The 27,357-nt window shown below is 40.8% G+C and overlaps 2 protein-coding genes across 2 annotated transcripts in view; one reads left to right on the top strand and one right to left on the bottom strand.

The window, feature by feature from the left end:
* Positions 1 to 1,365: 1,365 nt before the first annotated feature.
* CCDC70 (coiled-coil domain containing 70) lies at positions 1,366 to 3,971 on the bottom strand (the record flags this gene model as incomplete). The annotated part of the gene is made up of 2 exons (XM_079138070.1): positions 3,919 to 3,971; positions 1,366 to 2,113 (listed from the first exon to the last, which is right to left on the bottom strand). Exon 2 carries the CDS (start codon positions 2,032 to 2,034, stop codon positions 1,366 to 1,368), a length of 669 nt encoding a protein of 222 aa, XP_078994196.1. The 5' UTR covers positions 2,035 to 2,113; positions 3,919 to 3,971.
* Positions 3,972 to 22,550: 18,579 nt separating this feature from the next.
* Positions 22,551 to 27,357, top strand: part of TMEM272 (transmembrane protein 272) — a 34,973-nt gene continuing 30,166 nt past the window's right edge. The window contains exon 1 of the mRNA XM_079136190.1: positions 22,551 to 22,807. The gene's annotated coding sequence lies outside the window, so the exon portion shown is untranslated. The remainder of the gene's footprint in view (positions 22,808 to 27,357) is intronic.

The raw sequence follows: 27,357 nt of genomic DNA, 5'->3' as shown, positions 1-27,357 counted from the left end.
CACCACACTGCCTGGAGTCTTTGCCCAGGGACCTGTGCTGAGAATGGCCAGAGCTAACAATGGGTTTATGAAGGACAGAGCCGTTTCCACTGCCCAGGGCCCAATTTTTCTGAGAACAGAGGCTTTCTTGGGAACCCAGAATTTCCCAGAGTGATTGAGGTCACAGAGGCCAAGCTAGTCCTGGGAGTTGGCCTGTTCTCCTGGTACCAAAAATGTTCAGCATATCGAGGGAACATTGTAAAGTCCCTTGTATTCTCCATCTCTTCACCACCACCCCAAAACCATAGTGCAATCTCAAAGCATGTAAGACATGCAGTGCTGTAGCCGTTATCAGTGGAGCTACTCTAAGTTCTCATGGAACCAGGGCTTTATTGGAAAAGGAATGAAACCCCAGCAGACAATGTGGCTTCTAGTTCTGGACCTTCCATTTGCTCCTTGCCTGACCACATGCAATCACTTTGCTTCTCTAAGTCTCTGTTTCCTCATCTGTACAATGGGGGTGTGCACCTTCCTTCAGCCCATAGAGCCCTATTCCTCCCAGATCATCCTGAGGGTCAACTTTCACTCCATCATCAGAGAAGGTCAGTGCTTTGAGGCGTGTTCTTGCACCTCAGACTAGTGTCGAGACCCTTTCTCATGCTGACAGAGAATAGGCAGTTAAGAAGTTTGGGGGGACCTTAGAACTGCCAGCCAGTGGGTCTTTAAGGGGCTCTGCCTGCATGTTAAAAATGTCCTGGGCTGGGGATATAGCTCCGTTAGTAGAGTGCTTGCCTTGCAAGCACAAGGCCCTGGGTTCAATCCCCAGCACTGCAAAAAAAAAAAAAAAAAAAATGTCCTGCCTTGTGAGAAAGAGGCACAAATAAATCTTTAATAGCACTATGGCCTTTTCTAGAAAGTGGTCACCCCCACCAGCCCTCCAAGCCTGAACAGAACAAAGGAGATGTGATTGCCCCTCAATGTGACAGAGTGCAGGATCTCTCAGTCCCTCTCTGTTCCTACAGGTCTCTAGCTGGCATTGTCTGAGCCTCTCCTTCCGTGTTCCTACTCTTGAAGAGAGTGATAGCAACTGTACACACAAACACCACACAGGCTGGGGACATTGTGAACTGCCTGGGACCAAACTCTGTGGCCAGCAAAACAGACTGCAGAATGGGACTAAGTCATTGGAAAATCACGAAACATGCAAAAATGGCAGCCAGCCTCCCTCAAAGACCTGGTTTTTCAAACCTCTCCTCAGGGTTTTATTAGCTCTTTCAAAGCAAGGACACAAATAAGCGTTATTTTCTCTAGCACATGGGATGACGCTGGACTTGAATTCCAATCCAGGGGAGTCTGGATCCCATGGCCCTGCATGTCCTGTGCTTACTAGGCGCGACCTCTTGGGAAGGCTGGCGACTGTGGCCCTCCATTGGCGTTGTAGGGCCTGTCTGCAGGCACCAGCTCCCCAGGAATATGGCCGCCACCTTCCACCCAGAAAGCTTTCTCTTCCTCCCAGAGAGCATTCTCTTCCTCCCAAAGGGACTTCTTATCCTCCCACAGGGCCTTCTCCTCCTGTAGGAGGGCTCTTTCCTCTACCCATAGGGCCTTTTCTTCCTCCCACAGGGCTTTGTCCTCCTGAAGAAGGTTCCGGTCTCTTTCCCATAAGGCATTGTCCTCTTTCCAGAAGGCTTTATCTTCTTTCCAGAAGGTCCGATATTTTTTCCAAAAGGTTTTCTCTTCTTCCCGGAAAGATTTTTCCATTTCCCAGAAGGTTTTTTCCTCTTTCCAGAAAGTTTTCTCTTCTTCCCAGAAAGGCCTCTCCTCTTCCCAAAAACCTAAGATCTGGCCTCGGAAAGTACGAATTTTGCCTCGGAAATTCCACATCTCTTCCCTGAAGTCTTCTATTTTCTCACGGAAAATTTTCATTTCTTCCCGAAATGACTTTTCCTCTTGGAGCTTGTGGATTAGTTTCTTTTGGCGAATATTGGGGGAGGGGACAACCAGCGACCGGAGGCAGGCCAGCCCCATCCACTTGCTCACTTTGAAGGGAAACATCTTCCTAGATAGGCAGAATGGTGGGTGGCTGTGATGGAGAACAGGGCCGTTGGCCAAATCCAGGGCAGCTGGTCAAACCCTGTGGGGGCACCAGAGAGAACATGTCCATGACTGTCACATGCTGGGGGTAGCACATGTGTCCATACTTTTGCTCTCTGTTCCTTTGATAGTGTTGTTGGTAGAGAACAAGCTGGGTGGTCATGGCTTGGGCTGATTAATACATTCAAGCTCAAGGCTGCTAAAAACAGAATCTCAGCCAACAAGGAGAGTGGTTCTAAACCAGGAAACCAGAGCACAAAAGGGTGGCATGATAAGAGGTGTGTCACAAATAGGTTTTTCTTTGAAGTAATAAAGCACCACGGCCCCCAAAGGGTTTCCTTTTGTTAGATCACTCTGGATTAATTCAAGGTTTTGATGTTCTCATGGGAATTGTGCCCAGTCTCTTATGGGCATGCTCACAGCAGGGGCCTCAAATGTGAATGCCCTCTTTATAAGCCATTTGGGAATTGGAGGGTGAGACCCACTGACCTGTGTGTGTGTTGGGGAGCGGGGAGTCTGTTTTAGTAGAAGAGTCCATTTTGGGGACAGAGGATTAAAGCAAAAAGTGAGCAATGCCCAATGTTGTTGAAGATGTGAACCAGAGGAACTCTCTCACAGTATCAGATACTATGGAGGGATGGTGAAGACACCATGTGACCCGGTAGCTCCACTCCCCCTCCCAAAGGAAGTGGAACCCTGAGGAGACTCATGAATTGTGGCCAGGATGCATATCCAAGCATATCCAAAAACTTATGCTCATAAGAGCTACCCTGGAAACAGTCCAAGGATCATCACTTTAGAACGGAATAAAAAATGGTGTCATAGCCACGCATTGGACAGCAAGGCTACACGCAAAAAATGGAAGAACCTCAATGCAAAAAGACAAAAGCAGGATCAAGGGGCTTCAAAGAATCAAGTTTCAAAACAAACAAAGCTGAACTCTACTGTTTAGGGGAACATATCTGGGTGATAACAAAAGAGAAATGCAAGGAAGTCAGTCAGTCCCAGGGTCAAGGTAGCAGTTACTTGTTGCGGGGATGTGATGTCGGATGTTCCCATGGACTGTGAGCAACACTTCAGAGGGGCTTCTCAGAGGCTGACTGCGTTCTGTTTGTTTGCTTGGGTGGTGGTTGGATGTGTGTCATTATAAAAATGTGTTCACAATAAAATAAATGATAGTTGAAGGGAAGAAGGAGGGAGGGAGGAAGAGAATAGGAGAAAGAGACCTCCAAACATCACCATATAGCTAGGGTCTCCAATATCAGAACTATCCACAAAAACTGGTTCCCATTTCATGCTTTCTGGAAGAAGCTATTAGGGTCTGACTTCACTTGGTAGAGCTCATCAAGTACCACAGAGGAGCAAGATCAGAACTTTTGGGGAGATTTTCCAGGCTTTTTCTTTGATACTCCTTTCTGGCTTGGGAGCAGGGTGTGGGGGAGAAACTTGCATTTGTGTGTGTGTGTGTGTGTGTGTGCGTGTGCATGTGTATGTGTAAAGAGATGGTAGCTGTGCTGTGGCAGCTGGTAGCAGCCCCATCCCCCAGTCACACAAACTAGAAACCTGGGGTTCATCCTGAGCTCTTCCTCTTCCTCATAACACGTTCCATAAACCATCAAGCCCTATCTGTTAAGATGCTCAACATCAAATATGCAGATGTATCTTTAGATGTAAAGTTCATTATAAAACTACAGATGTACGTCTATGAAGACATGAAAAACGAATTAAATTTGCCTGGTCTTCATAATCATATGTCAAGACCAGGGCTTATTTTTAAGGGAAATGTTACATATAACCATATGCTTAGAACAAATGATAAACAATCAAAAGTGCAGGGTTACTCACTGCTGTGCTGTTTCCCAACTGGGCAAGTCCTGTAGCCGAGGACAGGCAGTCATTATGGGGTCAGAGCTGGTGATGCATGCTCATAGGCTCTCCAAACACTGCTTGACCCCTTTGTACCCTGTCAAGTTTGGCTCATAGAATAGAGGGGACCCTAACAAGAGACTTTATGGAAAAGAGAGAGTACCTGAAGGTTTGAAAGACTTTGCTGTCTTCCATGTTTGACTCCACCCATAGGTGGCTCTGTTGGTGATTCACCAATGATTGTTACCTCAGATTCTATCCGGATTGTTTCTAGGAGTGGGCTTCTGGGGAATCATGTGTCAGGACAGGGTCTATATGTGACCAGTTCACTTTTCTTTTTGTTTTCAAGGATCTCTCTTTGTCTTTTGATTGTTTGACTCTGATGTGTCTTGGTGTGATGTGTCTTGGTCTCTTTGAGTTTATCCTACTTGAAGTTTGTTGAAGTTCTTGGATATGCAGATCTTATGCAGTTTTTCATTGAATTTGGGGAAATTTTAGCCTTTATTTCCTCAGATATTCTGTCTTCCCCTTTCTTTCTTCTTCATCTAGGATTTATATTATGCATGTGTTTGTAACCAGGTATCTGAGGCTCTATTCGTTTTTCTTTCTGTCACTTAGATAGTTTCAATTGACTTCACATATAAGTTAATGGATTCTTTCTTCTGTCACTTCCAATCTGCTGTTGAACCTCTGTACTTAGATTTTCATTTTCAACTCTGAGATTTTTTTACACAGTGAAATTTTTGCTATAGTTAGTTCAGCAAATTGACCCATCCATCACCTCACAGTTACCTTTTCTTTTGAGCCTATGTCAAGAGAACCCTAAATCTACTCCTCCCAGAAACCCTGAAGGCAATACAATTACATCTCCAGAATCATTCATCCTACACATCTGCAGCTCTGTATCCTTTGGTCTACCTCCTCTCATTTCCTTCCTGCCCCATCTTCACCCCTGGCAACCACTGTTTTATTCTGTTTCTGTGCTTTTCACTTTTTAGATTCTACAAATAAATGAGACCCTGCAGTGTTTTTCTCTCTGTATGACATAAAACACTTAGTGTAATGTCCTTCAGATTCATCCATGTTAGAGCAAATGGCAAGCTCTCCTTCTTAAGACTGGATAGTATTTATATACACCACAGTTTCTTTATCTAGCCCTTCAACAATCTACTCCTAGTCCATCCAGAATTTCTCCAAAAATTTTCATTTTACTTTCAGAATTTCTATTTGGATCTTCATATGTAACTTCCATCTCTTTATTGGTAGTCTCTATCGCATCATATATAGTTCTATGTCTCCCTTTCATTCCTCAGGCATGGTTTCTTTAGGTTCTTTGACGATAGTTATAACAACTAATTTTAAATCTCGTTCTAGTAAGTCCAATGCCTGCATTTTTTTGGTTATGGTTTCTAACCAAAAGGAGAAAAACCCAGATAATAATCATTGCTATTTACTATTTTTCCCATGTGTTATCCATTCTTTCTTGTTTCTTTGCATGTCTCAAAAGTTTTTGTTGATGTTGAACATTTAGAATTATATAATTTTAAATAATATAATGCGATGGGGCTGGTTGTAGCTCAGTAGTGGAGTGCCTGCCCAGTATATATGAGGCACTGGGTTTGATCCTCAGCACCACATTAAAAAAAAAAATGAATAAAGATATTATGTCCATCTACTACTAAAAAAAATTATTTTTAACTAATATAATGTGCTAACTCTGAAAACGAGATTCCACCTCCCCAGGTCTGTATTGGTTGATGTTTGTTATTGTTGCTTGTTTGGTGACTTTTCTGGAATAATTCTATAGTCTTTTTTTTTTTAAATCAGATGTGGCTTTGAAGTCTGCTTTATTAACTTAGCTGATTGAGTCAGCTTTTTTGCTGCTGTGACTGAAAGACCTGACAAGAACAATTTTAATGGAGGAAAGATTTATTCAGGGGCTCACAGTTTCAGAGGTCTCTGTCCATCAACAGCTGGCTTCCATTCTTTGGGGCCCAAGGTGAGGCTGAACTTCATGGCAGAAGAATATGGCAGAGGGAAGTGGCTCACATGATGATTAGAAAGCAGAGAGAACTAATTAGAACTAATAAAAAATTTTCAAAATAAAGAAAGCAGAGAGAGCCTCCACTTGCCAGGTACAAATATATACCCCAATGGGGGGTAGGCACACCCCCATTGCCTACCTCCTCCAGCCACACCCTACTTCAGTTTCCACTCAATTAATCCCATCAGGGGATTAATTCACTGATCGCATTAAGGCTGTCATAACCCAATCATTTCATCTCTGAATGTTTTTGCATTATCTCACACATGAGCTTTTGGAGGACACCTCACATTTAAACCATAACATTCCACTCTGGCCCCCAAAAGCTCATGGCCATCTCACAATGCAGAATATATTTAGTCCATTTCCAAGAGTCCCTATTGTAAGGGATCCCACGGAAACCACGCCGGACACAGGAAATCACATAAGGGAATTTATTAAGCAAACAGAGTGTCTCCCTGCAGGGTAAGAGAGAAAATGAGAGGAAAAGAAAGGGAACGAGTAAGGGCGCGTGCAAGAAAGTGTGAAAGCCAGGAGAATAGAGAAAGTGAGTAGGAGAGAGAGAAAGATGAGGAAAGATGGTGGGGTAGCTACAGTAAAGCAGTTCCGCTGGGCTAACAGGGGACCAATAAGGGAGAAGGATACTTGCAAGCTGACTGATGAACCAATAGCTAGCTAGGATGTTCACAGATTGACAAGTGGTTGGGAGGCGGGGAAAATGGCTGCACCAGAAAGGTCAGGGGGAGCAGCTTTGTACATCACACCTATGGTCTCAACAGTTCCAAGACTGCCCAAAAGTTCAAATCCAAAGTCTCCTCTGAGACTCAGGGTAAGTTTGCCTCATGAGCTCCTATAAAAATCAAAAGTAATTTACAAGTATCCAATATATAAAAGTACAGGGTAAACATTTCCATTCACAAAAATAGGGGCATAGAAAGTAGGAATGGGACCAAAGCAAGACTGAAATTCATCTGGATTAACAAGTCCTGTAGCTCCACACCCAGCATCTAGGACACATGGCATGGTGACGTTCTGTCCAAAGGGTTAGCCCTGTGGCCTTATTGGTTGCAGCCCAGATGGCCTTTCTGTTGACTTATCTCAGCACAATTTCTGCAGCCTTCCTTAGCACACGTTCCATGGTACTGGCATTTCTGAATCTTGGAAGTCTCCACTGCAGCTCCTGCTTCCTCCTTGCATCTCTACGAATCACCTCCTCAGGAATTGCCTGCAGGGACTCTGACCCTGCTGCATTTTGCATGACCTTTCTTTAAAATCTTAATGGAAGTCTCCACAAAACCCTAACTTCAGCATCTTTCATTCCTGCAGAACCAGCACCAACATGGTTCACACCAGGGTCTGCTGCCATCTCAAGCAGTAGCCAAGCCTCCACGAACCACGGCTGTAACAGCCTATGAGTGCCTGAGTGGCTGAGCATGTTGAAAAAACTTCCTAGGCTGCCCTGTGCAAGCAAGGTGCCCCATTGGTCTCTTCTCAATGGAACTTTTACTCCCTTAAGCCTGAGATGAATGTGGTCTTGAAAATTCCTGAGATGCCCTCAAGCCATCTTTCTTACTGTCTCTGGGCAAAGTCTTTAGCATTGCTTCATGGCAGTAATTGTAACAACTGCAACTTCCTCGGGCCCCATCTGTTCTTTTTTTTTTCCCCCAGCCCCAGTTTTAATCCCACCTTTCAAGTCCAAGTTTTTCAAATTTTTCTGCTCTGCTTCCTGATTCTCACAAAAATTTTGCTAAAAGCCGCCAGTAATATCCATGCCACTACCTGAATGCTATGCTGTCTAGAAATTTCTTCCACCAGACTAAGAAGTCCAACTCTTTTAAAATCAGCCACACAAAGTCTCATGTCTACAATTCTATTGGCATTCTACTCTTCTGAGCCCCCACCAGAATCACCCATTAAACTCCACTTATAAGCATTTACATCTTGCACTGCTAAACATCTTAAAATTCCTCCCACCAATTCCATAAAGCTCCAAAAGCTTATGAACCACATGGTCAGGTTAGTCACAGCAATAGCCCCACTCCTGGTATTTTTAGTCAGCTTATTTTGCTTCTGTGACTAAAACACCTGACAAGAACAATTTTAGAGGAGGAAAGGTTTATTCAGGGGCTCATGGTTTCAGAGGTCTCCATCCATAGACAACTGCTCATCAGCTAGCAGTTGCACAGAGATCTCTGTGAACTAATAAGTTTTCCTTTCCTTGTTGATGGTTTGTGTGGTGTGAGTGTGTATGTGTGTGTGTGTGCACGTGTGTATGGGTACACACATGCTGGGGCATTGCCTTTAATGCTCACACTTCATAATTCTGCCTTTGCCTTCACTTCAGCTTCTTCAAAGCCTCAAAATCAGCCTGAGGTGAGAGATTATGGCCTTCTCAGGTCTTTCTTGGTCATGTGCAAGTTACACACATGTGACCTTCTAAATTCTCAGGAATACAGCAGACTTTTCAATGTCTTCATTTCATTCTCCAGCCCTTCCTTTTAGGTTATGGGTCAGGCTGTTGATTAGCCCTAGATGGTAACATCCCCTCAAATAGCTTTACTAATTACTGATTATTTTCCCTCAAGCATCCTGAGGAATGGGTATATTGGTACAGAGAAAATTTCGAGTCTGTTCAAGTAAAGACAAGTCCAGTGAGGTAAGCTTTTCAGTGAACAGTCAGATAGGTCAAAAAGTAACAATTCCTTGGAGATGGTGATTTTGGGGGTTCCATCCTGTCCCCTTGCTTTTCTGGAAAGTCCTAATCATTGCTTTTAACCATTCTTCTTTTCCAACATACAGTAGTTCCCCTGTACCTGTGGGTCATTTCCAAGATTCACAGTGGAGCCTGAAAACACAAATAGTACTGAACTGTCTCTATATTATGTACTGTTTATTTCCTTTATGTGCATACCTGTTATAAATTAGGGACAGTAAGAGATTAATAATAATTTCTAATAACATAAAAGTATTAGCAATATACTGTAATAAAAAAATATGTGAATGTGGTCTCCATCTCAAAATAACTTCATTTAAAGGAGGTGCTTCATGGCTTCTTTTTGTCTAATTTGAATTGCCAGCTTCATTACTCTTGCATTTGGGGGCCATTAAGTAAAGTAAGTGTGACTTGAACACAAGTACTGCAATACCATGACAGTCAATCTGATAACTGAGATGGCCACTAAGTGAGTAATGGGTGAGTAGTGTAAACAGCATGGATACACTGCACAAAGGGATAATTCACATCCTGGGTGGGACAGAGCAGTATGAGAAGGGTATTTTGGTTTTGTATTTGCATCCTTGTGCTGTGAATTGAACCTAGGGCCTAGTACATGCTAGGTAAACACTCTACCACTGAGCCATAGTCCCAGAAATTAAATTTTATCTTGCTACTCAGAATGGCACACAATTTGAAACTTATAAATTGTTTATTTCTGGACTTTTCTATTTACTATATTTGGGCCGTGGTTGACTGTGGGTAACAAACTATAGAAAGTGAAACCATGGCTAAGGGAAGACTACTGTATATGCTTAAGATTACTTATTATCTGTATCTTACATATTTTCTACACTTATCTGTATCTCACAAATATCGTATGACACCTCCAAATTACCACTTAATTAAAATATTTTCTAATATTCATTATAATTTCTTCTTTGATCCATTTGCTATTTACATGTATAGTACTTAATTTTCAAATGTATGAGGATTTTTTCCCAATTCTCTTTTTGTTACTGGCTCTGAGCACTACTCTGCTACATTCTGTATTTCTGCACAAAGAATATGTTTTGCACATTCTGATTTCAATCCTTTCAACTTGTTAGGATTTGCATTTTGGTAAACATTTCACCTCCATCTGAAAATAATTGATATTCTTCAGTTGTTTGATGTGGTGCTTTATATATATGAATTAAGCTAACTTTTTAATTGTTGTTCAAATCTTTTCTATCTCAATGTATGTTTTTTCTGGTTGCTTGCTCTATTGATGAGGATATATATGTACAAAGAGGGAGCAAGAGAGCGAGTTGTACTTGCAGATTGGTTTTTGCTCCCAATTTGGACAGTTTTTGTTTTATGTACTTTGATGTCATGTTATTTAGTACATGTATATTTTATAATTGTCATATATTCTTGGCACATTGACTTTTATGAAGCACCCTTCTTTTCACCTTAGTATTAAGTTCTACTTTGACATTAGTATAGGTAGTTTCTTTCTATAGTATTTGCCCAGCATATCTTTTCCATACATTCGTTTTAACTTTTCTTTGTCCTTATATTTAAAATGTTTTTCAAGCATCATATAGTTGCCTTCTGATTTCTACTCTGACACAATTAGTCATTTAACCAGAGTATTTTTAAATATTAACAATATAATTACTGATTGATATTAGATTTCATGTATTATACCATTTTTTTCTAGTACTAGTTGTTGAATGTCACTTTTCTTTATTCTTTCAGGTAAATAAAATATTTTTTATTCCATTTTCCCTCTGCTACTTCATTAGCTGTATATTACTTTATAATTATCCTGGTGATTACAGTAGGCATCCTGAGTTATTAAAATCTAATACAGTTTTACTTTTACCACTTTCCTGGTAACATTCGAAGTTCAGAAGGTTTTAACTCCATTTATACCTCCTAACTTTTTCATTTTGTTGTCAGGAATTTTAATTCTACATGTGTTTAAGACTCCAGGTTAACATTCACATATAATTACCCACAATTTTTACTCTGTGTGGTGTTTGTTTCTTTCTGCATCTCTATGCTTTTGTTTGGGATCATTTTCCTTTTCTCCAAAAAATCATGTTCCTTAGATTTCCTTCAGTGTGGCTCTTGTGATGAATACATTGTGTCATTGTTTGTTGAAAATACTTTTATTTTGCCTTCATTTAAAAAAAATCAGCTAACACTACATTTTATAAGTAAACTGGTTTGCTTACCATGTTTCCACTATTGTGTAAACAGATGCCTCTTTATACTTTTCTGTTCTTTGCATTATTGAGAATTTTATGGAAATAAGATTTCAAAACATGAATAAGAAATGAATTTTAAGCTCTGTAAACAAGTGATGCCAAAATTATTCCTGATGTAGTTATATTATCATAATTGGCTCTAAAATTTTAATAGAAAAAAAGAAAACATAATTTGGGGTCATGCAATCCTGAAAGTCAAACAGCATTACCTTTGATTTCTTATCACATGCTCTCCTTCATAGCCCCATTTGCCTTCATTTTTGAAGCATAGTTTTACTGGTTAGAGAATTCTAGCTTGGTTGCTATTTTCTTTCAGTTCTCCTGGGTTCCATTGTTTCTTTGAGAAAGGAGCATCATCCAATAGTTGTTTTTTTGAGTAGTGGGCTTTTCTCCTCTAGCTGCTGTTAGGACTGTTCCTTTGGTCTTTGACAGTTTCATTTTTATATGACTAGATGTGCTTCACTTTGCATTTGTCTTACTCGGGATTTGAAACATTTCTTCTATCTGTGTAGTTAGGAATTTTCATAAGTTTTAGGATATTCATGGCCATATTTCTTCTTGATTTCTCCTTTCTTTTTCTTATGGAATGTGAATAACACATTTGTTAAACATGTTCACTGGGTTTCTTAAATTTCTTATGCATTTTTCATGCATTTACCTGTGCTTTAGTCTATATATTTTCCATTGTCCTGTGTTTCAGTTAACTATTCTTTCTTCAGCTGTGTCTAATCCGTTGCTCGATTTATCCAGTCTTTAAATTTATTTACTGAATTTTATTCAGGCATAGGATATTCATTCTGTTGTTTTATGTAAGCCTCAAGTTTTTTCATACCAAATATATCCACGTTGATTTTTAATTCCATGAACATATTGATTGTAGTTATTTTAAATCTGTCTTATTTTCAATATCTAGATCTTCTATTTATATTATTCTGGTCTGTTTTTTCTCTTGACTTTCTGTCAAACTTGTTTCCCTTTTCTTTCTTTGTTAAATACACAATTATATAGGCATTTTAAAATTTATTTGGGGGAACCGGGTCTCTCCTTGTTGCCCAAGCTGGCCTTGAATTCTGAGCCTCAAGTGATCCCCTTGCCTCAGTCTCCTAAATAGTTGAGACTATAGGCATGTGCCACTGCACCTGGGTACAAAACTTGTTTTCTTGCATATCTGGTTATTTTGATCAATTACTAATATTCTGAGGCTCTGCATGATAATAACTTTTGCCAGAGGTATTTATTTTTGCTTCTGGAGAGGCTAGGAGCCAATTGCTGTAATCCAGTTAGGAACTGAGATGATTCTAAACTGGGCTTCATTCCCTGTGAGACATACTTCCTCAGTTGGCACTTACTCCAAAGGTTTGTGATATTTCCCAGAACCTCTCAGACCTGGTAGGCCCTTAACTGCAATTGTTTCTTCTACATCCCTTACATTGCTGAAATTACTGTTTAAACTTAGGATTTCATTTACTGCTTTCACTTTTGGAATCAATAAGTGGCTTGAGGGAAAAGAATCCTTGAGTACCAGACTCACCTCTACTGACTTAAATCCTTGTTCAGATCTTATCTTGTTCCAGTGTTCTAAGAAATTTTCCCTACCTTGGTATCTCTGAGATGTCTATTTCTTCAAGTTGTTCCAAGCAGAATATGTTGTCTAAATCAACCTAGGCAGCCATGGTGAAGTACAGAACTCAAATGGAGGTTTACAATCAAAGAGTGACACAATGGAACTTCATAAGATTATTCTGACCAAAGTAGAGGATAATAACCAATTATCAAAATTAAAATAGCTAACAGGTATTGGTCATGACCATTAGCTGTGTGCCCAGTCACTATCATAAGTGTTTATACATATATTAACGCATTTAATCTTGACAAAAAATTAACAGATTAGATATTATTGCAATTTCCATTTTACACATTAGGAAGCAAATGAAAAGAGAATTTAAGAAACTTGCCTAAGATCCTAAATCATGTATACTCAGAATACAGAGCCCAGGTTTGAACCCAGGAAATTACCTAGAGATCACACCTCTCTAAGTACAGGGTTTTTTTGTTGTTGTTTTGTTTTTGTGCTAGGGATCAGACATAAGTGCCTCAGGCATCTTAGGCAAGCACTTCACCACTGAGCCATATCCCCAGCCCAAAATAACACCTCTCTAAGATAAGAGGCTGCTATAATATCGGAGGCAATAGATAGTCTGAGTCACAACCAGAATTACAGCTGGGGAGGCAGAGAAGAATAGATAGTTACAAGAAATATTTTGGAGAAAGGTGATCAAATAGTTGCATGAGAATGGAGAAAGTCAAGGACTGATCTCAGATGCTTGGCCAAAATACCTGGAAAGTGGAGGCTGGGAGTGTAGCTCAATGGTGGAGTAATTGCTTACCATGCACAAGGCCCTGGGTTCAATTTCCATCATGCAACAAGACTAGAAGAAAATCTGCAAAGTTATCATGCACTGGAAGAAATTCAAAGTTGAGATGGAGCTAATTTAGATGGGGTGCTGGAATATTCTTACATGAAACCTTGTGATCCTCAGTGATTTCATGTTTCATAAAATGTTTGCTGTTCTAGGTAAAACTTACAGCCTCTGGAGGAAATAGCAAATAAGGACACTGTTGCTGAATGTGAATGGAGTACGGGAAGTAAATGGATTTTCAACATCAGTGAGCTCACGGAATTAAAACAATATACACTTTACACCCAATTAATAATTAATGTTCACTCAAGATAGCTTAAATTTTGTTCAATACTATTAATTTAAAAAATAACATTATTATTCTTGACCATTTTCAAAGAATACATGTCCAATGTTACAAAAGAATTAGAAAATAGAGTGAGAATAAGGAAAATAACCCATAATCCCAGTACCCTGGGGTAATCACTATAAATTTTCTGGGGTATAATCTTCTAATACTTTTCCTATGCTTATAGCTCAGTGTACCTTATACAACTTGTTTTATGCCGTGTATGCTATTTAATGACTTTTTCATGTGATAATGTGTCATTAACACGTTCCTATTTTTAAAAATATTTTTGATTCTTAATAACTGCAAGAGTGCACATTTTCTTGTTTGGGGGAAGTTAATTTATTAATTAATTTATGTGTTATTTTCCTGGAAGGGTAGGTTAAATGGGAAAATGGCTCCCAGATGAAGATAGCAGCAATCAATCATCACTGCCTGTGGCTTCAGCCTCTGTATTGAAAGATGAAAATCCCTTGAGGTAGCACCAGCAGGGGAGGGGCCATCCACGGGAAGCAGGCCTTGAGAAAGCAGAGACTGTTTTGTTCACTGCTGCATCCACAGTACCCACTTTATAAAGAGCTGGAATCAAGCAGAAAGAGATCAACACAGACAATGGGCAAAAGATGTGAATAAATTAATGCAGACAAGTGCAAATGGCTCTTAAATGTACACTTTTAATTAGAGAAACGCAATTGAAAATAAAGTTTGCATTTCTCACCTGTTTAGCAAAAATCTGAAAACTTGAGAGTACATTCTGTTAGCAAATTTGTAAAGAAATAGCCTGTGGCCAGATGTGGTGGCACACATCTGCAACCCCAAGGACTCAAGAGGCTGAGGCAGGAGGATCTCAAGTTCAAAGCCAGCCTTGGCAACTTAGCTAGGTCCTAAGCAATGTAGTGAGACCCTGTCTCTAAATAAAAAATAAAAAGGGCTAGAAATGTGGCTCAGTGGTTAAGCGCCCCTGGGTTCAATTCCCAGTACAAAAAAAAAAAAAAAAAAAAAAAAAATGTAAAAAGAAATAGCCTGTGTTCTACAGGGCTAGTAGCAATACAGAATGTTATGACTCCCTTGTAGGAGGATTTGTTGGTAACTAAAAAAATGACATGCATTTATTTACCTTTTGTTCCTGCAATTCCGTCTCTGGAAATCTATCTGGCAAGAACCACTATACAATTACAAAATGATACTTATAAAGATAGTCCACTGAAGAATTGTTTGTAATTCCAAAAGAATGGAAATATCCAATTTTACTCAAGAGGGAAGGACATGCTTGAATGAACTATGCGCATTCACACGGCAGAGTACCATGCAGCTGTGAAGATATGTATCAAAGATCTCTTTATGCTGATTTGGAGAGATTCCCAGAATATATTATTAAATGAGGAAACAACAAGGTATAGAATAGTGCTACACTGTGTATAAGGGAGAAAATAAGAATAAATATATTTGCTGATATTTGCACAAAGAAATGGTTGTTGATGGGGGAAAAGAGGGGATAAGAGTAGAGAAGCAAGATTTCTCTGCAGACCCCTTTCTAGACAGTTTTCATCTTCAAATAGTATGAATGTGGTACCTTATTCTTTTAATCTTAAAATTGGTAACAGGGATGGGATGCAGCTCATTGGCAGAGTGATTGCCTGGCATTCATGAGGACCTGGGTTCAATCCCCAGCACCATTAAAAAAAAAAAAAAGGAAATAAATGTATGAACATAACCAGATAGCAAATATGTTTCACACTCACAAAAAGGAAGGATTGGTTTCAAGTGACTTTGGGGCACAAAGCTCTGACGCTATAGCTGCTGTTCAATTTAGGAAGAAGTCGCATCCTGTTAAACCCATCATAAGCTGAGAACACGCAGACTACACCTCATCCCCATACATCACAGCGACAGTATAGCCTCAGTGGTTTCCCTTGGTGATTGTGGGGCTGGCTGGGAGCTGCTGGCTGTCCCTGCCCAGCATTTCAAGAGAGGTTCGGATCCTGTATCACTAGCCTGAGAAAAGATCCAGACTCAAAATTCAGATTAGCTCCTTTTGAATGCATATCACATTCACACCAATGTAAAGTCCAAAAATCATAGTTCAAACCATTATAAGTCAGGGAATGTCCATACCTCCTCAGTGAGAAGTATTCTAAAGATAAGATCTTCAAAGAAAATTGAAACTTCAACTCAGTAATTTTATATTTAGTGCTGTTATATTTAGTAGTAGTGCTGTTATCATTATTTCAAAATTTTATTGTATGATAAAACAGATAAGCATTGCATTAAAAATATTAGGAATTGCCGTTGCACACACCTGTAAATCTCAGCGACTCAGGAGGCTGAGGCAGGAGGATCAAGAGTTCAAAGTCAACCTCAGCAAAAGCGAGGTGCTAAGCAATTCGGTGAGACCCTGTCTCTAAACAAAATATATAATAGGACTGGGGATGTGGCTCAGTGGTCATGTAAACCTGAGTTCAATCCTGGTCTCAAAAAAAAAAGTGTTAGGAATCAAGATTTCCAGTGTCAAAGAGAAGGGATCCAATTATAAAAATTAAATAAAATGCTATCATATTGAATTCAAATTTAAGAGATCAAAAGGAACTTGTGATTGAAAAAAAGAATATATGGTATAGCTCTGTTTATTAAGAAGGGCTGGGAGCAACAGTATCCCAGAAGCAATGACCATCCCTGTACACAGGACTTGGTCTCTAACACTCTTTGCCACTAAGGGGAGCCAAGGCCCCACTGGCGAGTGACTGCAGCTGGCAGAGGAAGGTGGAAGTGTAAAGTGAATCTCAGATGTACTTTCCCAGGAAGCAAAGCTTTTGTGTCATGTCAAAAGGACACAGGACCCCATCTGAATAGGTTCCCACTGGCCAAATTGCAAGAATTTAAGTAGCAACAGGAAGAACGATTGAAATTTATGGAATCTAAAAATCCACAAGCCCATAATAAATTTTTTTTTAAAAAAAGACAGGAAAAGCTCATCTGTCACCAGGTAGGTTGACAAAGCTATTTAAGTCAACTTCTTTGAAAATCTGAAAATTAAAGAATATTTTAAAATTAAAGGAAAAATTAAAGCCTGATACTAAAGTAACCCCAGGTGAGTGTAGAAAACTTGGCTGAATCAGAACCTGGTGGATATACTTAGGAGGAATGATATAAGAAGAAAAAATGGTTTTTTTTTCACTTCCTAATTAAATGATTGGTTTGGGGAAAGGTGACCCATTGGTTTGGTTGGTTGTTTTGTTTTTGGTACTGGGGATTGAACCCAGGGGTGCTCAACCACTGAGCCACATCCCCAGCCCTTTTTATCTTTTATTTCGAGACAGGGTCTCGCTAAGTTACAGAGGGCCTTGCTAAGTTGCCGAGGCTGGCTTTAAACTGGCTATCCTCCTGCCTCAGCTTCCCAAGCTGCTGAGATGATAGGCCTGTGCCACCGTGCCTGGCGACACATTGATTTTTTGTTATTGTTGTTCCTGGTACTAGGGATTGAAGCCAGGGATGCTCTACCACTGAGCTGCCTCGCTGGTCCTTTCTTTTTTAATTTTAACTTCTTGTTATATTTATATATTTATTTATTTTGCTTTGCTAGGGACTTAACCCAAGGCCTTGTACATGGTAGGCAAGTGCTGTACCACTGAGCTCTATATTCCCAGCTCCCTGGTCTTTATTTTTATTTTGAGAGACATTCTTCTTATGAGGCTGCAGTTGGCCTTGAACCTGCAGTCCTTCTGCCTCAGCCTCCTGAGTATCCCGGATAATAGGGAATGTGTGCCACAGTGCCTGGCAACCCATTGGTTTTGGAGAACTAGACATTTATATTCTCCCAAAATAACATCACATAGATTTTGCTCCACTTTTAAGTGAAATGTGTCATTGTTTGATAGAGGAATCAGGTCAGCCTGTGCATCCAGCAGTTAGGTGAACACCACGAAGGGTGGGTCAGCCAGAAACCATAAGCCTCTCAAGCGAGGATGCTTTCCAACCACTGCAACCCCAGCCACCAACTGCCTGCATTTCATATGAAAGACCCAACTAAGAGATTCCAGCTGGGCCCTCTCCACCTCCAGAACCCAGAGAGTTCCTAATAAATGGCCACTGCTTTTTTACACCACTTATCTTGGAATAGATAATCAGAACAGTGATACTTGCTCTTTTCTGGCATTATTAGTTAAAAGAAATGAAAATGCACCCATTTATCATTCTAAAAAGGATATCAGCTTTACATGATAAATGTTCACACGCAGAGTGAGATTCACTACTCTTGGCTTCATTCATTCATTCAACGAATGTTAATTGACTGTGAATGAAGCAGCAAACCCTGTGCCTGATGTTAAGGATAGAGGAGTTCACGGTCCACAAATGGAGACAAAAGGGAAACAGCTAAACACAAATACAGAGTGGGAGAAAGGGCCACACAGGAAGTGTGCCCAGGATACCCTGGGGTGCACAGAGGCTGATGTTTCCTTGATTGGAGGCACTCAGAGCATAGGAATGGTTAGGGAAGACTTCAGAAAGGATACATGAGCCACATCCTGGAAGCAGGCTTCTTTTCAGGTTACCAGGGAGAAGGTTCCTGTGCATTAGAAGGATATGGGGGGTCTGGGGTTGTGGCTCAGTGGAAGAGCACTTGCCTTGCACATGTGAGGCACTGGGTTCGATCCCCAGCACCATATAAAATAAATAAATAAAATAAAGTTATTGTGTCCATCTACAACTAAAAAAAAAAAAAAAAAAAAAAAAAAAGATGTGGGGGGCCATAGGAATCAGATCAGAGCTCCCTGTTCCATTTGACTGGACTGCATCCTATAATTAATACTGGACAGTCTGAAGGATTTGGACGCAGGCAGGTGAAAACAATTCTTGGAAAGTAAGAACTACAATATCATTTAAAAATTTATTACAAAGCAACAAACATCATCATGTTTGATGCTAAAAACATCCAGGGTTTATTCTGTGCCTGTGTTGCGGTCTGATTAGGCTTCATTAATTGTCTATAGCTGGCATTTGTTCTGATTGGTCCCTCCATTCTGATTGGCCAGGGCCTTTGCCCAGTTTAAAACAAACAAACAAACAAACAAACAAACAAACAAACAAACAAAAAAACCTGATACCTGAGAACATTAAAATTAAGAATAAGACAAAGTGTTTTGTTTACAAAAGACTCTGTAAACACTGTATTTGACATGGAAATAGAACAATAGGTATAAATATTAGAAAGGAAGGGTAAAACCAACATTACTTACAGCTGATTTGACCAAAAAAAAAAAAAAAAAAAAAAGGAGAATTAAGTTAATCTTTAGAATCTCTGTCCCCCAAGGGGCGCATGAGTTGGTTTTTGGCCAACTTTAATAATGTCCTTCATTTCTATGGCTTCCATCAAGATGTCAGGCATACGTTCATTAACTTTGACTCCTTTGTAATCAAGCTCAGGCATATGCTCATTGCTTTAGTTAGTTTGTTTTTTAATCACTCTGACCCAAATACCTGACAAGAACAATTTTAGAGGAGAAAGGGTTTATTTGGGGCTCACAGTTTCAGGAGTCTCAGTCCATAGATGGCTGACTCTGTTGCTCTGGGCCCAAAATAAGGCAGAAAACATCATGGCAGAAGGGTGTGGCAGAGAAAAGCAGCTCAGGACATGGCAATCAGGAAACCAAGAGTGTTCCATTCACCTTGGACAAAACATGTAACCCCCAAAGCACGTCCCCAATGGCCTATGTCCTCCAGGCATACCCTACCTGCCTAGAGTTATAACCCAGTTCATCCATTCAAGTGGATTAACACGCCGATTAGGTTAAGGCTCCCACTCATTCACCTCTAGACTTACTTGCATTATCTCACAACATGAGCTTTTTTGTGGGGACACCTCATATTTAAACCATAAAACTCATTAACTCATTTTTCTTTCGTATTAAAATTCCTCATGGGATACATTGGGCTTTACAGGTCAATCCTTTTACTCATGGTATCTGACTGGAAGTAAGCGGTATTTGTTCAACCAATGAACAAACTCACTTATACCAGAAAGGCCACTGTTAGAGTTTGGATATGAGTTGTCACCCAAAATCTCATGTGTGAGACAATACAGGAGTGTTCAGAGGTGATGATTTGATGATGAGAACCACAGTTGCGGGATTCATAATTTGAAGGGATTACTGGGTGGTGACTGTAGGCAGGTAGGGCATGGCTGGAGAAAGTAGGTCATGGGGGATACTGTCCTTGGAGATTATGTTATCCTTGGCTTCTTGTACTCAAACTCAGCTTCCCGGATGTGATGAACTGAGCAACTTCCTTCTGTTCTGCCCCACCTCAGGCCCACAGCTATGGAGTCCGATGACCGTGGACTGAACCTCTGAAACTGTGAGCCAAAACAAACTCTTCCTCCTCTGAGTTGTTCTTGTCAGGTTTGTCAGCCTCAGCAATGCAAAGCTGACTAAAACAGCCACCTCAACCAACATCATGCACAATAAAATTTATACGTGGAATTCAACTTTCATTCATTCAGTTCTACTGTTACTTCCCCAATGTGCTCTTTGGCAATAAGCGTACAGGTTCAGAGCAAGGACTCTGCATCCCACTCTCTGAATTTAAATTTATTAGTTGGATATGGTGGTGCACAACTGTAATCCCAGCAACCCTGGAGTCTGAGGCAGGAGGATTTCAAGTTCAAAGCCAGTCCCAGCAACTTAGTGAGGCTCTAAGCAACTTGGTGTCTCTCTCTCTCTCTCTCTCTCTCTCTCTCTCTCTCTCTCTCTCTCTCTCTCTCTCTCTCGCACACACACACACACACACACACACACACACACAAATTATTACATGCTTAGCATCAGACCTTGCTTAATTTCTTGGTCTGTCTATGCCTCATGCTACTCATCTGTGAAATGGGGCTGTTAGTAGCACCTACCTTGCTTTGGACAGCATTTCAAGAGCACTTTTCTCATCATCAATGCTGGGACAGCAGCTTCTTGCACTGTTATTTGCCTGTCTCTAGGTTACCCCAGCAGCACCACCACCACTGCCTCTTCTGTTTGATTTTCCAGCTCTTCCATAGCCTTTTTTTTGGCGGGTGGGGGGCAGGTACTGGAGATTGAACCCAGGAGTTTACCATTTGAGCTAGATTCCCAGGACTTTTATTTTTTAATTTGAGACAGGGTCTCACTAAGTTGTTTAGGGCCTCAATGATTTGCTGAGGCTGGCCTTGAATTTGTGATCCTCCTATCTCAGTCTCCCAAATCGCTGGAATTACAGTCATGCACCATCATGCCTGACTCCTTCATGGCTTTTGTAACTAATTTTCCATGTCAATTTTCCCTCTGCTTTCTTAGATGATACAACTGTTGTTGTTGTTGTTGTTGTTACTACTACTACTATCATTTAGCTTTGGAATCTCAAAATTACTATCCTGCTCCTTGCAACCTCTGGCTTCCCTCATTTCTGTACTTCCATAAGGAGTTGTAGGGTCTGGAAAAAAACAGTCTGATGTTTTGCAGCTTCTGGAACAGCTACTGAGTGACCATCCAGTCAGTGATTTCCCAGGAAGACTACCCCATTACCTGGAATTTTGTCTATTCCAACCCCTGGGATGAAACACCCTCAAAAGTTTGGACCCTTGGCTTCTGTGTTCCTAGACCTCACTATCCTAAGAAATCCTTAAAGCTCTGTCCTGCTGCTTGCAATCATTCCTCTCAGACTCTTTCAGTGTGAGGTGTGACCATACCTCAGAGATTCATGAGCATCTTACATCTTCTTTCCTCTTCTCCTGCCTTCTGCCCTGTGCCACCCTGTGGTGGGAGTGGTCAGCTTGGATTCAGGGCTGGGGGACTGGCAGGGCTATGCAGAGTAGGTCAAAGGAGGGGCCTGGGCACAAGATGCAAGGACATATCACTCCCAGGGACTTGCAAGGGCAGGAGTAGCCTTCAGAAGGAGCAGCTCCTTACATTGTCTGCAAAAGGTGCCTCTAGCCTCACCCTAGTCCCACACCCTGGAAATGGTTTTTCCATTACAACAATAGAAAGTCATTTTTGGAAGATGCCTTTAATATTGTGTGACTCTATTGTTTCTCAAAGTGTGATCCATGGAGTACCCACCAGAGACTTAGCAAGGTCTACCATGCAGATTCTTGGACCCAAGCCCAGGATCATACTTTCAGAATCTTTGGGAGATGGGCAAGAATCTGTACTGAGAATTGAACCCAGAGGCACTTAACCACTGAGCCACATCCCCAGGCCCTTTTTAAATATTTTATTTAAAGACAGGATCTCACTGAGTTGCTTAGGTCCTCACTAAATTGCTGAGGCTGACTTTGAACTCATGATCCTCCTGCCTCAGCCTCCAAGCCGCTGGGATTACAGGTCTGCAGAATCTGCATTTTAATAAAGGGTTTGTGGCACTTCTTAGAAATCAGCAGCTGAGAACTCTCCCTACCTGATGCTTCCTCAGAACGGACAACACTCAGTTTCACAAAGCAGCCTGTTTCTGGTCTAAGATGGCAGTCTTTAGAAAGTTTAATCCCCTGGACACAATTCTGTCTCCACATAACTTCACTCTTGGTCTGGAATGACAGCGGCATTTCTATACGGCAGTTCTCAAGTACTTAAGGCAGCTTTCATGGTCTAAGCGCCACTTTGAGTAGCTCACCCTATTTACTAAGCGGTCCCTGTTCAGTTCATTCTTCCCCATGTGCCACAAACACATAGGGAGAGCCAAGAGAAGAGGTGCACCACCCTTAAAGTCACGGCACCCAAAAGAAAAGTTTCCAGCGCAAAGCCCACTGCAGACTCCGGGCGGGCTCCCGACAGCCCCCTGGGTGGCTCTGCTGCCCCCTGGCGGCCCTGGGAGAAACCGCGGGGTATGAAAGCTGGCGGCGCGGGGTGTGGGGTGCTCTCCCCACACGTGGGAGTGGGTAAGGCAGATAATCCGCCCCTTAGAAGAAAAGGCACGAGTTGCTGTCATGCTGCAGGAGAGAAATCCGAAGCGAGAAAGAGAGAGAAAGCGAAGGAAGGAGAGAGGGGGAGCTGCAAGCGAAGGGGAGCCCCACAGATTTAGCCCTGGACCACCGAGACCCTGTGGGACGAGTGCTGCCGGGTTCTGGATCTAACTCTGCTCCGCTTAAAGGTGAGTGGTCAGGACAGCCCTGTGCAGCCTTTAAAGTTGGAGAGACACTCCTAGCAGAGGCTCTCTGGTCATGTTCCTCGGAAGATGACAGCATACTGATTTATACTTCCTGGGAAGAAAATGACAGCGTCGTGGAAGTGCTCAGTTGTGTGCAGGGAAAGAAAACATTAAATCGTTATTGAACCTAAGGGAAAAGTGTTTTTTCTGTTTTGTTTGTTTGTTGTTTTTTGTTTTTCCGTGGAGAGAACCAATGTAAAGGAACAGGAACCACAGGGGAAAGGTGAGTTATGCTGGATGGTTAGAAACCACTTGCTAAGTTCAGAGCAGGAGTGGGGACCACGGAAATCACCTCTACATTTTACCTGGTGGGTCTCTGGCTTTGACTTGATCATTTTAAAAGTGTGGTAGAGGTAAAAGGAAGTGCATTTTCATTAAATAGGAAACGAACCGTGAAGGGATCCTGGGGAGAGGGTCAAATCTCTCTGACACCCAGTAGGTATGCGATAACCTCTGTAGACTTCTGCTAAGGACATAGTTAGAAAAGGAAACAGCACATGATACAGAGAGAGGTCCAGGAAAGAAAGGATCTTGTCCAGAATGCCCAAAACTGTTGGAAATATTCAGTGATACCTGTTAACATCTGCCTCCGGAGGAACAGGTATCGAGATAGTTAATGTTTAATATTCACTGTTATTCAAAATCAAGCAGTGAGTTGGGGGGTTCATCCTCACATCCAATTGAGGAATAAACAATTTAATTTACTAAGCCAGTCACTCCAAGCACATTCACCAGAGCAGAGATGTGTTCTTGATTCAGGTTGGAACTTGAGGGTGAAAATCCCTAATGCTAAATACTGACAGCAGCTAACTGCTAAAAACTTAGCCATCTATATGTGCAAGCTCAATATTGATTTCATGACATGACTGAAAATTTAAAATAAATGGTATTTTATAAATTTGAATGCTGAGACTAGAAATGGTAGTCAGCTATAAAAGGGATTTCTCAGACTCCACACTACTGATATTTCAAACTAGATCATTAATTCCTTGTTGTGAGGACTACCCTGTTCCTTGTAGAGTGTTTGATGGCATCTCTCTTCTCTATTATCCATAGCCTCCACCCCAGTCTATTACCAATATCTCTAGACATGGCAAATGTCCTTGGGGGGTCAATCCCCCTGGTTGAGAAGCCCTGAGATACATCACTTGGATTGAAAATTGAAAGATTGTTGAGAATGTCACTTAGCAATTATGATCAGTTAATTCCTTCATGCCCTTTATTATCACTCAGCTCCTTGGGGAGGAAGCAACAGGGGTTACTATTGCTGTGCTCACTGATGCAGAAGCAAGCGTGAGACACACGATTGGATCACAGTCACGCACAGGACAGACCTCTGAGTCACCGCTTGTTTACTCGGAGGAGAAGGTACTGCCAGCTTTCTATGGCAATCTTCCTGCTTCTGATTTCCACCAGTTAAGAAAAACTCTTACCAAATAAGAAAAATGTTCATTTTTGTATAGAAATTATCTAAATTCTGGGTCGTTTCCACCATTGCTAAGCATAGATCCACTCTATTGAGCATCTCCTGTTTTTGAGGGACCCACACTCTCTTAGAAGAACGTACAATTGAAAAGGCAAGGGCTGCAGGCGACTGAGCTTTATGAATTTTTCAAGTTCCCACCATCGTAGTGAAAAAGTCTTTCACAGCATATTTGGATCTATAAATTCACTTGGTGAGTTCTCTAAATAAAAAAAGCAGATTCCTACTCTTCTTTCAGATTGCAACTTTTTTTCTTTTCTTTTTTTTAATTAGAGTGCAACTTTTTGGTGGACTTCAGCACTCAAAAGATACCTGTTCTTACTTTGAATATTGAAATAAATCCGTAGCGAAGGGCATGAAAATAATTCATAAAGGAAATATACAATCAGGAAATTCACGTAAATGAAAGTGCAACATCAAAAATGTAAATTAAAATTAAAATAGCAAATAAATTCTATCTTTGTCTATGAAAGTAATCACATGCTTTAGTTTTGGTAATGCCCAATACTGGCAAAGGGGTGGTAAACCTGGCATTCTCATGTGTAGCTGGTAGTACTGTAACTGACACAACTGATACAACTGGAAATCAATCTTATCTCAAAACCAAAAATTATTCATGCTTTTAATTCAATAACCCTACATCTAATTATTCTAAAGGAGTTATATACTGTATAAAAGAAAGCAATTTTCATTTAAAAGATATATTCTTTAGGAATATAATCATAAAACAAATGATAAGTAAATATCCAATGAGATATAGCTAAGGGTAGTATAACATGGTCTCTATTGTGGAATATAATGCAACTGTTAAAATGATAGCTATGAAGACCACATGGTAACAGAAAAAAACTTTTATGTCAAAATGTGAAGGGTTAATTTAATGTGCCTGGTGCCTTGAAAGATAAGCACCAAACCACTAACAGTTGTTGAGTTTGTTGAGTTAGGAGTTCTGTAGTTGTTTATCATGAGAAATGATTTTATTTTCTCCATGATCTTTTTTTTTTTTTTTCAAATTTACTTTGAAAAATTTTAAAGAAAATGTTCCCAGAGAGAAACTCGTTCTCACCACCACCACATCAGCTCTCTTTTTGTTTCTGCTCTCAGGGAGACTTTATCTTTATTTATGTCCCTAATATGCTACTTTTTTTAGCTCTGGAATTTTGGAAAACAAACCTCTTCTCTTTTTGAATAGTTTTTCTTGAACTTTAGGTGGGTTTAAATAAAAAGGCTTTTTTTTGTGTGTGCGGTACTGGGACATAGACACAGGTCTCTACCACTGAGCTACATCCCCCCAACCCCTCCCATTTGAATTATAAAGGTAAGCCTACCTGCTCATGGTGGGGAGGGGCAAAAGTCAGGCTATAATAGGGGATAAAAATATTTCCCATGCCTGTCTCTGAAACTTTTCCCATCCTCCATGGTCTCCTTTCCCTGTACCTGTTTCCTTAGGGAATGATTATCAACCGAGGTTTAGTGAGTATGCTTCTGATCTTTTCCTATGCATTTACACATATGTGTAGACATTATCACATGAATGAAATTGTATATATCTATATATATGTATATATATAATGCAATTTATATATATATAATGCAATTTTTATATATAATGCAATTTATATGTATATAAATATGTATAAAAAATATATAAAACACCCTGCCTGCCATGATTGTGATAGGTTGTACCAAATTAACTTTGAAAAAATTGACACCCATTTACATTCTCAGTCAGGGTATCCCTCTTCTAAAATACTAAATTGTTTGATCTTTGCCAATAGAATAGGTGGGAAATGACACCACATGGTTGGCTTAGTGACATTTCATTCCTTGTAAGTGAAGCTGGACACAGTACACTGAGTTTGATGGCCAGTGTCTGGGACTCTTGGTGGGAATTTCACGTTCCCTTTCCAGCTGGGTGCCAGAGCTCAGTTCCATCGCCACAGCTACCTGTCCCTCAGGGAACAGTCTTTAAGGCGTGACAGGATTAACAGCACATCATTCTTTTCTTAGTTCTCATCCATCTTGTCAGTTTAATGAAAATAAAGAGCTTGAGGGAATAAGAACTGTCTCATTTATAAAATGGATCTGGTGTCTGACATTATTCCCAATAAGGATATCATTTGTTGTTGTTGTTGTTTTGCTTTATAAATTAACATTTCTACCATTATTTGCAGTTAGTGGCTAAAGAGAGCTATCAATCTGAGATACTTGAATTTGAAAAAAAAAAAAATCTCTACTCAGCCTTTCATTCCTTTTTGTAGTTTGACATCATTCTTCCAGGTTCACAAAAAGCTGGATCTTGGGCCCCACTAGAGGGCCAAAGCACAGATGTTTGTATTACCACATTGTGACACAGGTAGATAGTTCTTGCCCAGCTGCTGTGAACTGAGAGACTGAAGTGTCTTGGGTGGAGGGCATGAGAGAAACCATGCCCCATGTTTCAAAGGGGGCTCTGTAAACCAGTGGCATCTCCAGTGCGGAAGAGCAGAGTCTGCCCTTGTTTCTCCTTCCTGTGTTGCTTCCCTCTGTGACCTGAGAGGAACATGTTGTAACCAGTGGCTAGAAGATGAGAAGTCCACACCAACTCCTGAGAAGAATATTCCACCAAGCTTCTGAGTGTTAGTTGCTTGCTGCATCCAGGATACCCAGGCCTGTGTTGTCGAAGGTCACCAGCTATAAACTCCAGGAGAGCTGCCTGAGCGAGCAGGGGCACCCCACACGTGGGGCTGACACTTAGGAAGAGCCGTGCCCGGGACTGGGGACTTTTTCTGTGATGTGGCCAGGGACAGAGTGAGCATGGCTTCTCTTCGCCCACTCAGACTTCTTCTGGACACAGAGCAGAGGCCACCCTGGGATGAAGAGGAGCAAGGTCTGCATGTTGTAACACAAGATGCATCTCTTCTTTACATCAGAAAGTTCTCGTTACCCAAGGGTGAGGCCATGAACCACCATTAGGAGCCCAGACGTGCCAGACTGGAACATGCCTGTTCCTTCAGGTAACTGAGTTTAC

This window comes from Sciurus vulgaris, assembly GCF_902686455.1.
Source record: "Sciurus vulgaris genome assembly, chromosome: 4".
Classification (NCBI taxonomy): domain Eukaryota; kingdom Metazoa; phylum Chordata; class Mammalia; order Rodentia; family Sciuridae; genus Sciurus; species Sciurus vulgaris.
This window is presented reverse-complemented; position numbering and strand designations above follow the sequence as displayed.